We start from the raw sequence: 14,261 nt of genomic DNA, 5'->3' as shown, positions 1-14,261 counted from the left end.
AACGGGCATGAAATGAACGCTCCCTGCTAATAATAGACTCCACGTAAGCGTGGTAAGCCGTTAAAGCCGCTTTTTCCAATATAGTTTTTTGATTCTCTTTATTGCAAAAACAAACTTATTAAGACGTTTGCATAATGATTCAACGTGAGCTTTCCAATTAGGTATTTTCAACCTCATATATTTTAATTTCATTGTATGTTATGTCTCTAAGGGGCGGATAAATGGTATTATAATTTTTAAATTGTATAACTTTTGTTTTTATTATATTAATATTTAAATTGTTACTTTCTAACCATTTGCCGATTGTAATGATTTCATAATTTATGACCAAGTCATATGGTCTTATTGAGTTTATGTCAGGGATAATTATTATAATGTCATCAGCATATAACACACACTTTTTTTCTGTAATATTTGGTAGGTCATTGATATAAAGTAGAAATAATAATGGTCCACTTACACTGCCCTGAGGTACCCCTGGTTTAGTTTCATTCCAACTTGATTCATATCGTACTTTATTTGATCTTCCGTCAAGCTTTTCAATCTGGACACACTGTTGCCAATTTTTAATATAACTTTCCAGCCATTTTGAAGTGACACCTCTAAGCCCATATAAATTATATTTGTTTATCAGAATTTCAAAGTCGACACAGTCAAAAGCTTGGGTCATATCAAAGAATACTGCTGTTACTCTAATTTTTCGATCTATTTTTGTTATCAAATTTGTAACTAATGTATATGCGGCCATTGTGGTAGATATAATTTGTTGAAATGCGTATTGTTCCTCTGTAATAACGTTGAATTTCGTAAAAAAGTCGGTTAGTTGTTTATACATTATTTTCTCAAAAACTTTAGATAAAATGGATATAAGAGTTATTGGTCTATAATTAATAAGTTCCGTATGAGTACCTTTTTTGTGAAGTTGTTTTATAATAGATGACTAAAGAGTTGTGGAGAATTGTCCTTGTTCAAATGATAAATTGATTAAATATGTCAGTGCTGCAACTTTTGCATGTTTTAATAACATGGGTCGTTATGTTATCATGACCAACAGCCTAGATGTTATTTAAAGAGTTGATTGCTATTATTACCTCGTTTTCCGTACAGGGCGCTAAAAATATGGAGGAAGGTGTGAATGTGATTCGATACCGGAACCAGGCAAACAGCTCTTTATCTTCCTGCGATAGCTGGTATCTCAAGTATAAACAAATATATAAATTTGAATTTATACCTATAAAAGAAGTAAATCGAAAACGTCCTACGTGCGAGGAGAGAACGGGTGATAAATGAAGCATGTTTGATATTTATTGCTCGTGTATTCATGTCAGGACGACATTTCTCCCGCCCTTTTACGACTGAGACGAATTCAAAATAATTTAAAGGAAATCGAGTCAAAGGAAAAGGTGGCCCTCAGCTGACAACTATGTTAACACAGGTAGATGTTTATGTATCACACCAGATACAACCGGCGGTACACATCGATAGAAGCTAGGGACAAAATGACGTTCGTGCTATGGTACACCGCACTTACCCTGTATCCGAACATATCCTGATGCACCTTATATTATATATCACTATTATATCTGAGGTGCTCTTATATTCCTAATTGTTGACGATATAAGCCCGGGAAAGACAAAGAGGCATTCAAGATGTGGTACTGGATACGCATGTTACGGATACCGCGGTTGGTTCCCTACCAGATAGAGTCAAGTGAAAGGCCTGCCCTCGACTAAGAATGCTTTGAACACCTCAGGCGACGATGACCACGATCATCACAATCATGAGGGCGCGACCACTGAGAGAGAGATATCTGAGAGGCATAAGACTTTTCTTATTTATTCACAATTAAAATAGTAGTTTTATCAGATGTTTTACATTTATATATGTATACCCACACAACAAAAACCAAGTAAGATATATAGTTACACTATTTATAGTTACACTAATAACATTACTTGACATAGTTTCATTAAAAAAGTCCTTTCAATTTACTCTTTGCCATTTCTGGGTTTCTGTCAATACTTTCTGAACATTTTACAGGAAAAACATTTAGTGTATCTGGTAATAGATATCCATTTATCATATGCATGCTCATGGAAACCATACGTTGTCAGGATTCACAGGTGCAACTGGTTGTCCTCGTATTCGTTAGCATTAGCATAGCATATCGTTCTTAACGCTTTTTATTAAATTAATTGCGTTTGATATTAAACTATGCTAAATGTCACACATCTCCACCAACACATCTTAAACAGGCGTAAAAGATAGGTAATAGAATATTTTGTCTTTGTTTATTAATTAATACTTTTAACTCATTAAGAATTAAAAGTATTGAAAAATAGATCAAAATTATGTTAAAATATTACAACAGCAGCATTATGACTTTACAGGTTACTAATATTAATATAAGTAACGTTTCGCCTGTAACAAGTAACGAAATCTTTGTTTTACATAACAATTAAGTTTATATACAAATTTTATAGTACACATTGTGACAAAATGGTTAAAAGAAATACGACTTTATTGCTTTACCCCATAACTAATAGCATGATAATATGTATAATATAATATTATGTTGTCGCAACATATTTATTCATGCAAAATTTGAATAAATTATTGATTTCATAGTTCGTAGGAATAGTCTGTAGTTTTAGCGTTTTCTCTGGACATACACACAGACAATCAGATAATCAAAAATTCTGTAAACTATTATGCTTCAGTATTTTTTGTACAACTCAAAGCAAACATTCTTTTACAAAAATAATAAAGTACAGTTTTATCTTTGTTACCTTTTTATTATAATATATAACGTTATTTATTGATTAATTTTTACGTGACGTTTCAGTCGACAACTTTAGAAACATTATTATTAAGTAATGATGAAATATTACAACGCCGTGTATCGCTTCAAAATATTGTTATCTAATACTTAAAACAATTTTAATTAAAAGTCGTCCTTTGTTGCAAACTTTTGTACGTGGTAGAGTTTTATACGAAGTATTGTCGTGCTTTGCTCGTTATTAAGTTTGATGCCCTCTTTGTTTTAACCTTTAAAGTATTACATTTTTAAAACTTTTCATGAGCAGAGTTTAGCTTTATTTGTTGGTGTGTTGGTTAACTAATTCATCGTGACTTGACCTTTTTCGTGTGTATATACATATATAAAGTATTACTTTATTAAGTTAAGACACTTTTCGGATTGGTGAAGTCTCTTGAGTCAACAAAATGCAGCAGTGTGTATATCTGTAGCTATACAGTTGACGTATTGTACAACAAAAGTGCTGTGTATATCTTATCTATAAGTAATATTGAATGGATGGAAAATTCAATGTGTATAATTTACTGTGCATCGTTGAAATCGTGTTTTTGTTTGCTTAATATATTATTGACCCTAAGTTTCCAAAATAAATTGAAATTAATAACTTAACTATTTTTAAACATTATGAAATTTTAAATATTAATAATAAAAGTTCAGTTTTCACTTCTATCGTCAGTCTCTTACACTACCAAATTTTATGCCATATTGTTATATTAATAAAACTTTTTTGCATTTATTTATTGAAGCCTTAGCAATTGGAAATGACTAACTTTAATGCAGCCCTTAGATCTGTCTGGCCACGAGTTTCTAGATTTACACACTGTTTCCTTGGGAAGTCACTGCTTCTTCTAAAGAATTCCCAAGCCACTCGATGTTGGCGTGTCGTTAAGAGTACTTAATATCTTCTTAAACTTAACATAATTCGTAGTCTAAAGAGTTCAGATCTGTGCCAGACATGGGCCACTCTTCAGCTCTTATAAAATCCGTAATGTTGAATTTCAGGCAAGTTTATTTAGTCTCGCTGAAAAGGTGGATGTACATTTTTAAAAAGCGTATTGCTAAGAGGTTTCACAACACGATCTAGAACAGTCTTTTAATATATTTTGGCTTCAGACTTCTTCTTCTTCTTCACTCCATTTAAAAAAATAAAGCTTTTAGATTCATTGTTAAGATTCCCCCACACTATACCGTGAATGACTCCGAATGGTGACCACTTGTGAAGTTGTTCTAGAGCTATAAGTGTACACTTAGTCATTTTGCTTATTAAAGTGCTTTTTAATTGTGAAAATGTTTACAACCGTGTATCTTTGTTTGTTTATTCTTAATGGATACATCAACAGTACATACATATAACAGAGAACGCATATAAAACATGGAAGCAGTCATGTCATAATATCTACCGTAGATTCTTCTTCTTCGTCGTTACACTCTTGACAGAGCGGTCGTGGTCATCACGAAGTGGAATCTTTTGGGGCAGATGTGATGCGTCCCACGATACTTCGCCACTTTTCCCTGCTGGCCGACAGTCTTGTGCACTCATTCAGTGGACCGCCCACAGCGGACCTAATTTGGTCGGTCCATCGTATGGGTGACCGTCCCCGCCCTCTGGTACCCTCCACTTTGCTCTGAACGACAAGGCGCTCAATGCACTCACTCTAGCGCCGGGAAACGTGTCCGAAGAACTTAAGAATGCGACTCTGTATTAACACCGAAAGGCGTTGTTTTATTCAAAGTTCTTGGAGAATGGAGACGTTGGTGCGAAACTCGTTCCATGAAACTCCTATCATTCTCCTCCAGCACCACATCTCCAGAGCATCAATTTTCCTTTTCTCGGCTTGTCGCAACGTCCACGTCTCTGCCGTAGATTAAAGCACCAAAAATTCACACAATTAAGTTACAATACAGTTTACTGTAAGGGCAAAATAAAACCAAATCTGTTAGTAACTAAATAATCTAGTTCTATAATAAAATGTGCTACTTACCAACTGTGTGCATAATGCCATCCCTCAAAAAATATAATTATTGTATCTTTATATAAATGGTCTACTTATTCGTGAAAAGTAATTTAATTCCCCTTGGGATGACCATCCGAATAATTTCTGCAGCACTTTATAACACATGAATGTATTTTAAATCCTTGTTTTAACTGTTTTTAAAATCCCGCCCGACCAGGGTCCGATCGTACTCGATCCGCGTGCCGGTACAGTTTGTAAGCCTTGCCCACTAACGGTATAGATTTAGTTGCGCTATTTTTATGCGTCAGAAATGCTTCCACGTTTTAAAATTTTAATTGAAGAAATAATAAATAAGAAGTTTTTAATTTTTTACAGTGTTTATGGCTACTTTAGTTATTCAATTAAAATACTTGATAGTAAAAGTGGAAAAGCAAGACATGATATGGCCGCATTTTTATTTACACAAGTTTTTATCTAAAAATTTGATGGCAGGTATTATATCTTTGGCTTCGGCTGTCAAAGACGAAACTAATTTAGTGCCTATCTCAGCTTCAATGCTATTTTATACATCACACAAATAATGTAATTTATTCATATTTTTCCAGAGAGACAGCCTAATTGTTGGCAGTTGGCAACCGACAGAAGCATTGTCCGTTTGGAATCTGGTGGCTAAAAAACGAGAATGTATAGTGAGAGTGCAGAACAGACGACCCAATGTTGACGGTGAATACATTCACGCGTGTCGATTCTGGAGATCCAAGGAGGTACTTACCTTAATCTATTGCTGACTTTAGTAAAGCTATTGATAAATAAATTTGCATCAAAACTTTTATCCAAACACAACCGTACGAAGTTGCTCTCATAGTGTTTCAAGCTTGACAGTTATAATATTGTTATGTTCAATATTCGCAAGAATTTGATTGGTACTTACTGGCGCAAAGGATCCATGACCTTGAAGTTTTTTTTTTAAATTTTTGTTCAAATTTCATTGGCGCGCGGCACGGATTCAGTTAACGTTCTTGGGTAATGAAATGAGAATGCGAATCTTGGAAAAGAGCTAAACGTGGATAGGGTCGGAACTTAACGTCAACGATTTTGGAAATACGTGAATTGCACCGCAGAAATAACATATAAGATGCGCTAGCACTTCGTGGCTGTTACAAATTTTAATATGAATGGAACTATCCAATGCTCTTTGAATCAAGTAATTTTTTTTTATAGAAAAGGAGAAAACGTGCATACATACGGTTCGTACCTGATTGATGGTATGTCAATCACAAGACCACGTTGCCAACCTCATAAACTCATATAAGCACGTTCATATGAATTCGGAAATAAAAATGACATTGGAAGGTGGCCGTGGACGGAAGAGCTCGCTGCTCCAATAAATGTGTTTGGTTCCACAGTTCCGCCTGCTAGCTATGAAGTAGTCCTAGAGTTTTAAATGAATCAGTCTATCAGGTTATTTTATAGTGTGTACAGTTATGTATACGTACATATGTGACTATATTATAGATTCTATGTAAATTAATTTATTGCCTTATGTCAAGCTACAAATAAAATCTACTCCTTAAAGGTTACCTGAAATAGACCTCTCATAATATGTTCAAATGGTCACATTAATGTTAATGCAATAAAGAATTTTCATTCATTCATTTATTTATTCCACCGCTCATGAAGAGGTTGATAACTGGTTATGAAAAGTGGATCACGTACAAGAAGGATCGAAAAAAAGGTCATAGTCAAAGTTCAGTCAGGCTTAAAAGACTGTGTGAGGTGATTCTGAGTGTATGGCGGGATTTGAAGGGACTGGCTTTTTTAATATTAGCAGTAAGGTAACTGTTTCAGAATCATTTATGGAGGATTCATATTATGTGTGTAGATAAAGTCTTGTATGCAACTGTTGATAATCAGGAATTACAACACTCATGTGATACTAGTATCACACTGCAGACAAATCCATTAGTGTTTCAATACCCCTTATTACACAACAGTTGCAAAAATAACTATTACAGTAGCGCTGCGTTCTAAGTTCACAAAGGACGTTAAGGTTTGTATCTTGTTGGGACCGTAGCGTGCATTAATTATTTCCTAACATACCTTGTTACCACTTTTCTCGGTTTCTTTTACAATTTCCTTTTACGGTGCAGTGTGATGCAGGTGTTTGATGAAGACGGTAGCATTTCTCATCTTTGTGAGTCGCATTACATTTTTGTATGTTTCGGCTGATGCACCTTCAGTTGTTAATTGGTGACAATTTTCATAAAATAATCTCTTTTTACCAGAAAATTGCCATAATATTTTCTGTGAGCTTGTTGATATTTGTGAGTCCATGCATTTTATAACGGATATTTATTTTGTCTTTTCTCGCTGGGTGCATTTTTCAGGTTTTAGTGCTATTGGGATAGAGTTGGTTCAGATATTATATAAAGTATTTTTTGGACTTGGAACAGGTATAGCTTAGCACTCTGGTGGTGCTATTTCTGTTGTGTAGTTTGTCGATTCCTATTCGTGTTTATTTGTTCTCTAGTTTGTTTGTACTGTCTTTCTGTTTAATGCCTGTGATGTAGTCATCAGACGTTGCTGAAAAACAAGGTGTAAAGTTATGTAATATTTAAACATGTTTTGTGAAGAGTTTAGTGTTTAGGTTGCTGCTATTTGTTGTTTTGGATTAGATTAGGTTTAGTCATTATGAATGTTCTAGAAATGATAGGTACCGGCGAGTATGTAAAGAGTAATGAATGTTCAAGCAGCACTTGTAGGAAGGTTTGTAAGCCTAGTGTCTGTCTGCCTACTTCCTGAGTATTTGTGTCAGTTTTTTTTTTCTGAGGGGAAACATACTTTTACGTATAATAAGATCGTGGTCATATTGATCTCGTATGTCGGGCTCGGTTTGAAGACCAATACCGACTAAAAACCATCTCTTCTTCTATCTCTCCCTAGTCCCCATGGAATCGCCGCAAGGCATTTCTTCACGGGGGGAGCGTTTAGCTTTTGCTACCTCCAACTAAACAAACTATAAGCTTACTGCAGCGGCTTTTCTTGCCCTCTCTAACCTACGCAAATCTTTTAATATTTCTGCAGCGTATGCACTGGTTGCATTCCAGGCTACTACAGAAGTAAGCATTACGCTGATAAGGTTATCAGGTGTAATGCTTGTACCTAGTGTCTTCTCCCATTTGTCCCGAGCGGTTATGTATCCATGGCATTTAAAAAATACATGATTCGCATTTTCAGGTGCGTCGGTGCAGTTTGGGCAATCTGGGGAGTCCTCGTGCTTAAATCTGTGGAGGTACTGTCTATAACATCCGTGGCCAGAGATCATCTGGGTCAGGTAATAGTTAACCTCCCCATGCTTGCGGTTAACCCATGGTGCAATTTCGGATATCAGCCGGTAGGTCCAACGTCCTTTACTCAAAGTACTCCAGCGTTCTTGCCATCGTTGCAAATTCCTCTGTTTTTGTTTGCTTTTGAGTTCAGATGGCGACATTGAGGTTTCCGTCTTCCTTTGATAAACCACCGCTCTACGTTCTTCAGCCAGTATGTCTGGGGGTAGGGTTCCAGCTATGACAAATGCAGCTTCACCCGAGACTGTACGGAAAGCGCTCGCTACGCGGAGAGCACACAGTCTGTAAACTGGTGTGATTTTGCGTTGTACCTCTTGTTTTGCTAGTGCTTCTGACCAGGTGGCTACTCCGTACATCAGTATTGACGTGACAACCGATGCAAGAACCCTTCTTCTTTTTGGACCTCCTACATTTGGCATGAGCCTGGCTAGTTTTGGCACCACGGCAGACGCTTTGTCTGCAGTATACTCCGCCTGCTTCTTAAAATTTAGGCGAGGTATCGTATGAAAGGTTGAGAGGTGATCTCGTGGTTTCCTACTTTTAACGATACTGTTTCTATCCTTTTCCTGCTGGTGATGAGGACGGCTTTAGTTTTGTGCTCTGCGAGTTTAAGGCCTACTTTGTCCATCCAGCTACGCACTACAGCAAAGGTCTCATTAAATCTCCAATTAATTTCTTCAATGTATTTTGATACGATGACAATCGCCAAGTCATCTGCAAGGGCAACAAGTTCTGTAACGAGTGGTATATCCTGTTTTAATAGCCCATCGTACGTGATGTTCCAAAAGAGCGGGCCCATCACAGAGCCTTGGGGGACACCTCCTGTGTGCTTGTGTGTGTGGAAGGACCGAAAAGTATCACCCGCGCAAGGAACATTCAACAATGAAGGCTCATACACCACATTAGCCCGGTTCGTCGAGGTTTGGCGTTAGTGACTTGCCTCCCGCAAGCCATGAAGTTTTTCGCTACCTTATTATTGGGATAACTTTCTATGATGGCTGTCTATCTCTTGATCTGGACAGTTAAGTCAAGACCCACGATTCCGTAGGACGTAACTACAGAGTTGTGGGTGCAATAATTCATTACACGAAGTAATTGAAGCGAGAATCATTAAATTTAAATTCAATATTCAAAATCAATTTCAGCTGAATGTAGTGTGTTAATGCAGAATAATATTATCTTGTTTAATTGTAAGTGAAAGCAATCACACAAAATAAACTAAATTATATTATAACACAGTTATGGCTTTTGTCGAAAACAGTTTCTGAGGTTTCAGTTGGTTTGTTTTCAATTAATTCACAGACAAAACATTGAGGTACTGAGCAGAAGTAGACTTAGGAGTTGTTTGAAACACTCGCGTTGTGCCAAATATTGTGGTTACATTTATGCGATTATACTTTTGAGTTAACAACGTTCTTTACAAAATTCAATCTTGTATATGTTTATTTTATTTTATTTTACTATTTTTGGAAAACAAACAGAACATCAAATCTATATAAGCAACTATATAAATAAAGGAAACCGAAAATACTTGAGATCGTATATCACAGATCTGTGAATTCTGAAAACAATATATTTTGATCTTTATTTAACTGTTTTCTTTTTGTAAATATTCAGTGATGTAGATCTCTATAATCACAGTAATATTATAAGATTTTGGTTTAATTTATTTATTTTGCAGTAATCCACTTTCATATAAAAATATGTTATTCATTATGATCTTAACTGTCTATTCCGCTAAGTTTCACGTAATAACGTCACTACACGAGAGTAACTCTCGTTCCTTGGCTAGTCAACAGCTCCTGAGCATGCCTGAGACTGAGTCAAAACATGTGTCGAAATAATTTTGTAATAATGGGCATATTTAAAAGGAAATTATTTGTTTGAAAGGGACATTTATAACATTTTAAATTTTTATTATAAACGTCATTGAAATACACTGCTCTATTATTTTTAAAAAAATATTCGAAAAGCAGAAATCCTACTAAAATAAATTGTATGGTATTTACATGTAACAATCAAAAATAATCTAAAATGTCTAACTAATATCTAAGGATCCTTCTATAAATTTTTTATCGTTTTTGATGAGTTTTTTCTCAACAATTGTAGATCTGAAGTATGTTGGTAATTTAGTGTTTAGTATGTTTAACATACATTTATTACAGTAGTGCCAATTTATTTGTAGTTCAATCGCAAGGGTAAGTACGGCATTATTGGCGGCAGCGGCACCAACTGTGTGGAAGTCATCAACCTCCACAACCGATACATTGCATGTTCGTACCCCGCGCCCGGTACCATCACCGCCATCACCAGCTTCAACGAACGTATCGCGTTCTCCGGCACGGCTCCCGTCCTCACCATCGTTACCTTCCACGATCCGAAACACGAGAAGTACTGCCCCGATCCCGAGCCAGAGTTTGATTATACTAAAGAGCCACGATGGTTCCCCGATGACGTCACGGACTCCACCGATGTGACGCAGCATATTGACATGGACGAAGTTCACGCTGCTTCAGCTATTAGTCGCCCCGGTATATCATCAATTAGTCGCCCCGGTATGTCTTCTACGACTCCAGCAGTTAGGTCTGCTACGAGTCGAGAACAATAAATATTATGTTAGCTAATATTTATTCATCTAAAGTACATATTCTTGTATTATCTAATTCATTTCATTGCAAGTTTGTGCTGTGAATAAAATGCATCTTTTTATAAAAATATTTCGTATTACTACTGCGCTACTGTTTCTGCTATAGAATATTATACAATCGGAATCATACTTTAAATGGAGTTACTTCATTTACCTGAACAATTATAAGTTGACTCTTGTATGAACTTTAAGTGGCGTTACTCAAACAAGGTAATTTTTTTTATATCAAGGAATGTTTTTGAACTTTTTGTCTACGCCATAACCAAAACATAAATTTTATCTAGTTTAGTTATTTAATTAAATTATTTTTTTACATAACAATTAATATAATAAACACTAGGTATGTGATAGATATACTCGTAACAGATATGTCAAATAAAAAAATTGTACCTACTTTATCTCACTTCTTTTAAAGTCCTTATAATCTGTCTACTTATCACCTGCCATTGGGCAAATTAATTAGTCTTTAGCACTCAAGAAATACGTTGCCTAAAAATATTATTAATAATAATTATTTTCTTTAGTTTTCTTTCTGAAGATCAAGTGAGACTATTACATTTAAGCTCGGTTACATAAGCACAAAGTGTAAAAATTTCCAATTAAATTAAATTAAAAATAATAAATTTTTACCATTTACCACATCTTCACAAAAGCTCAACAGCTTTAAAGAGAAGAAGTAGTAAGAACCTCATTGACATTTTCTTTAAATCAACATACACAGTTGCATCGTTTTTTTAATGAAAATAAAAGACGAGACGAGCAGGACATTCAGCTGATGGTAATGGATACGCCCTGCCCATTACAATGCAGTATCGCTCAGGATTCTTGGAAATCCCATTCGTCACCTTGAGAAATAAATAAACTCATTTACAAATGAATTAAAAAAAAATCTATATAAAGTTATCTATAACATTCTGTACACAGGACATATTATCATTCGCAGTCTGATAGCGGAACGATAAATGTGTGCTTAAAGACAATTTAAGCACACTTTTCTCCTTGGTCGTGTTCCAACTGTCAATGTCCGAATCGGGTTCTATATATGGATACGTAACGTGAACTGAATAAATGTATTAGATTGCTGCTTAGTGACCAACAATATTTTAAACAACTGGAATAAATGCGGCAATGAATAGATATAACACTGGAAGCATATAATGGTGTAATTTGTGGCATATTGCATATTTGGGCTTTAATTTTATGCGACCTGATTTGTCTTTATGTATAGAACGTCATCGAAAGTGATGCAAAAGTACTCAAATGTCACGTACTCAATGACTTACACGAGTGACTTAAAAAATAAATGTAAGTTAATAAAAAATATTGTACTGTAGATACACTCATCATAATCATCAATCCACACATAGTTATAATATTAAATAACTTTAATTTTAACAACATTTAGCAGAGTTTCCGATGAAAGAATCTTCCAATGTACAAGCAGCGCCCGTTCATGACGCATGGACCAGCCATCGCCTGCCTTGAACATATTTGAGAGAATGTCTATTATATATATATTTTTTTAATATTTGTCAGACTTGGTTAAGTAACGTACATATTAACAATTACATATTGACATTTGATAGGTTACACCTATCTAATTTTTATAAAAGACAGATAGCTAAATCGCTATCTTTTTATTTATTTTATAACTCAGGCAATTATTTGGCAACCCGGTCCCCTGCTTCTATTGAGCAGGTTAGTAAGTCGATTAGCACTGCTTCTTTTGAGCAGTGTAATAGCTTGTTGAACTCTGCTCCTATTGAGCAAAGTAATTATTTGATTAACACTGCTTCTATTGAGCAGTCTTATAGTTTAGTTTCTGGTTTGGAATATGTTCCAAATTATTGAAATTAGTCAATAAGAGAATAGGGAACTCCTCTAGCAATATAAATACACAATGTACAAGTAATAGTAAACATAATAATTGTAAAGTTATAAACCTGATGCACCAAAATATGCAAGGATTGTTAGGTAAAGAACTGGAACTGGAGTTACTAATGAACCATGAAAATATTGATATCTTATGTCTTACTGAACACTGGCTTAGAGAATACGAGCTCATTTTTAACTCCAGTGGTCATCGGATGGCAAGTGTGTTTAGCAGAGAAAAGGCAACACGTGGCGGCTCTCTTATACTTATAAGTAAATCATTTAAATTCAAAGACCGTAAAGATATTGTGGGCCTCTCTGAAATAGCTCTCACTGAAATAGCCTGTGCAGAGCTTGAGTGTGCCATCGTTGTAAGTATATACAGACCCCCCGATGCATTATATGAGTTATTTGAGAGTGTATTGGAGGAGATTCTATCAAATTTATCAGAATCTAAGAAATATATTATGATTTGTGGTGACTTTAATATTAACTTATTAGAAAAATCCAACACAAGTATTAGATTCAAATTTTTGTTTAAATCATATAATTTATCAAATATTTTCTTAGAACCTACTAGAGTAACCAGCACCTCTAAAAGCTGTATTAATAATATTTTTACTAATTATAAACCTATTTCTCAATCAATAATTAGTAAACTGAGCTCAGACCACTTTGGTCAATTAGCCTCTTTTAATATTGAAGGAAACAAATGTACTTCAACTAAAAAGTTTGTGTTTGTTCCGGTAAACAATAGGCGAATGGAGAAATATAGAGGCAATGTTTCAGAAAAACTCTCAAACTTGTATTTGAATTATAACAGCACTCCAAATGAGATGTATGGTAAGTTATTTAAAATAATTAAAACAGAGTTTGCTTCTATATTTACTTCAAAGAAAGTCAACTCGGGTGGTCTCTTGTCATTTAACAACTGGGCAACAGCTGGTATTCATAGGAGCAGACAACGGTTATATGAACTATATAGTGAGAGATCATCATGTAATCATGATGTATCTTTCGTTGTATATGTGAAAAAATATTCAAAATTATTTAAGAAAGTATGTACTGTACTTAGTAAATTTTTGAAAAAATTATTTTAAGCTAAATGCTTACTCACTTTAACACTTATAAGTTACTTCATATAAAACAATTTGGCTTTACTAGGGGACGCTCGACTACGGATGCAGGTGTTGAACTCATCAGGAATATTTTTGAGGCCTGGAAGGAATCACAGAATGCACTTGGTATCTTCTGTGATTTATCTAAGGCTTTTGATTGTGTTCAACATTCAACGCTGGTCAGGAAGCTATGCCACTATGGTATAAGAGGATCTGCACTCGATCTTCTGATCTCATATTTAAATAATAGGATTCCGAGGGTCGAGGTGAATGGCAGGAGATCTCCTGGGACTCCTCTCGGTATGGGGGTACCACAAGGGTCTATTCTTGGACCCTTCCTCTTCCTAATTTATATAAATGATCTACCTAACCTTGTAGAAATAAAACACAAGGTGGTATTGTTTGCGGATGACACTTCACTTATATTCGGAGTGAAACGAAGCCAAGTTTTATATGACGAAGTAAGCAATGCTCTATATGGCATCGTTTACTGGTTTAGCGCCA

General features: G+C 35.1%; 1 protein-coding gene across 1 annotated transcript in view; it reads left to right on the top strand.

Moving 5' to 3' along the window:
* Positions 1-11,017, top strand: part of LOC126966528 (uncharacterized) — a 32,400-nt gene extending 21,383 nt beyond the window's left edge. Inside the window, exons 6-7 of the mRNA XM_050810659.1 lie at positions 5,379-5,537; positions 10,306-11,017. Coding sequence (XP_050666616.1) covers positions 5,379-5,537; positions 10,306-10,728 — 582 coding nt within the window. The 3' untranslated portion in view covers positions 10,729-11,017. The remainder of the gene's footprint in view (positions 1-5,378; positions 5,538-10,305) is intronic.
* Positions 11,018-14,261: the final 3,244 nt, after the last annotated feature.

The sequence above is a fragment of the Leptidea sinapis genome, chromosome 10 (assembly GCF_905404315.1).
Source record: "Leptidea sinapis chromosome 10, ilLepSina1.1, whole genome shotgun sequence".
NCBI lineage: Eukaryota > Metazoa > Arthropoda > Insecta > Lepidoptera > Pieridae > Leptidea > Leptidea sinapis.
Note: the sequence above shows the minus strand (reverse complement) of the source record. Positions and strands in the feature narration are given on the sequence as shown.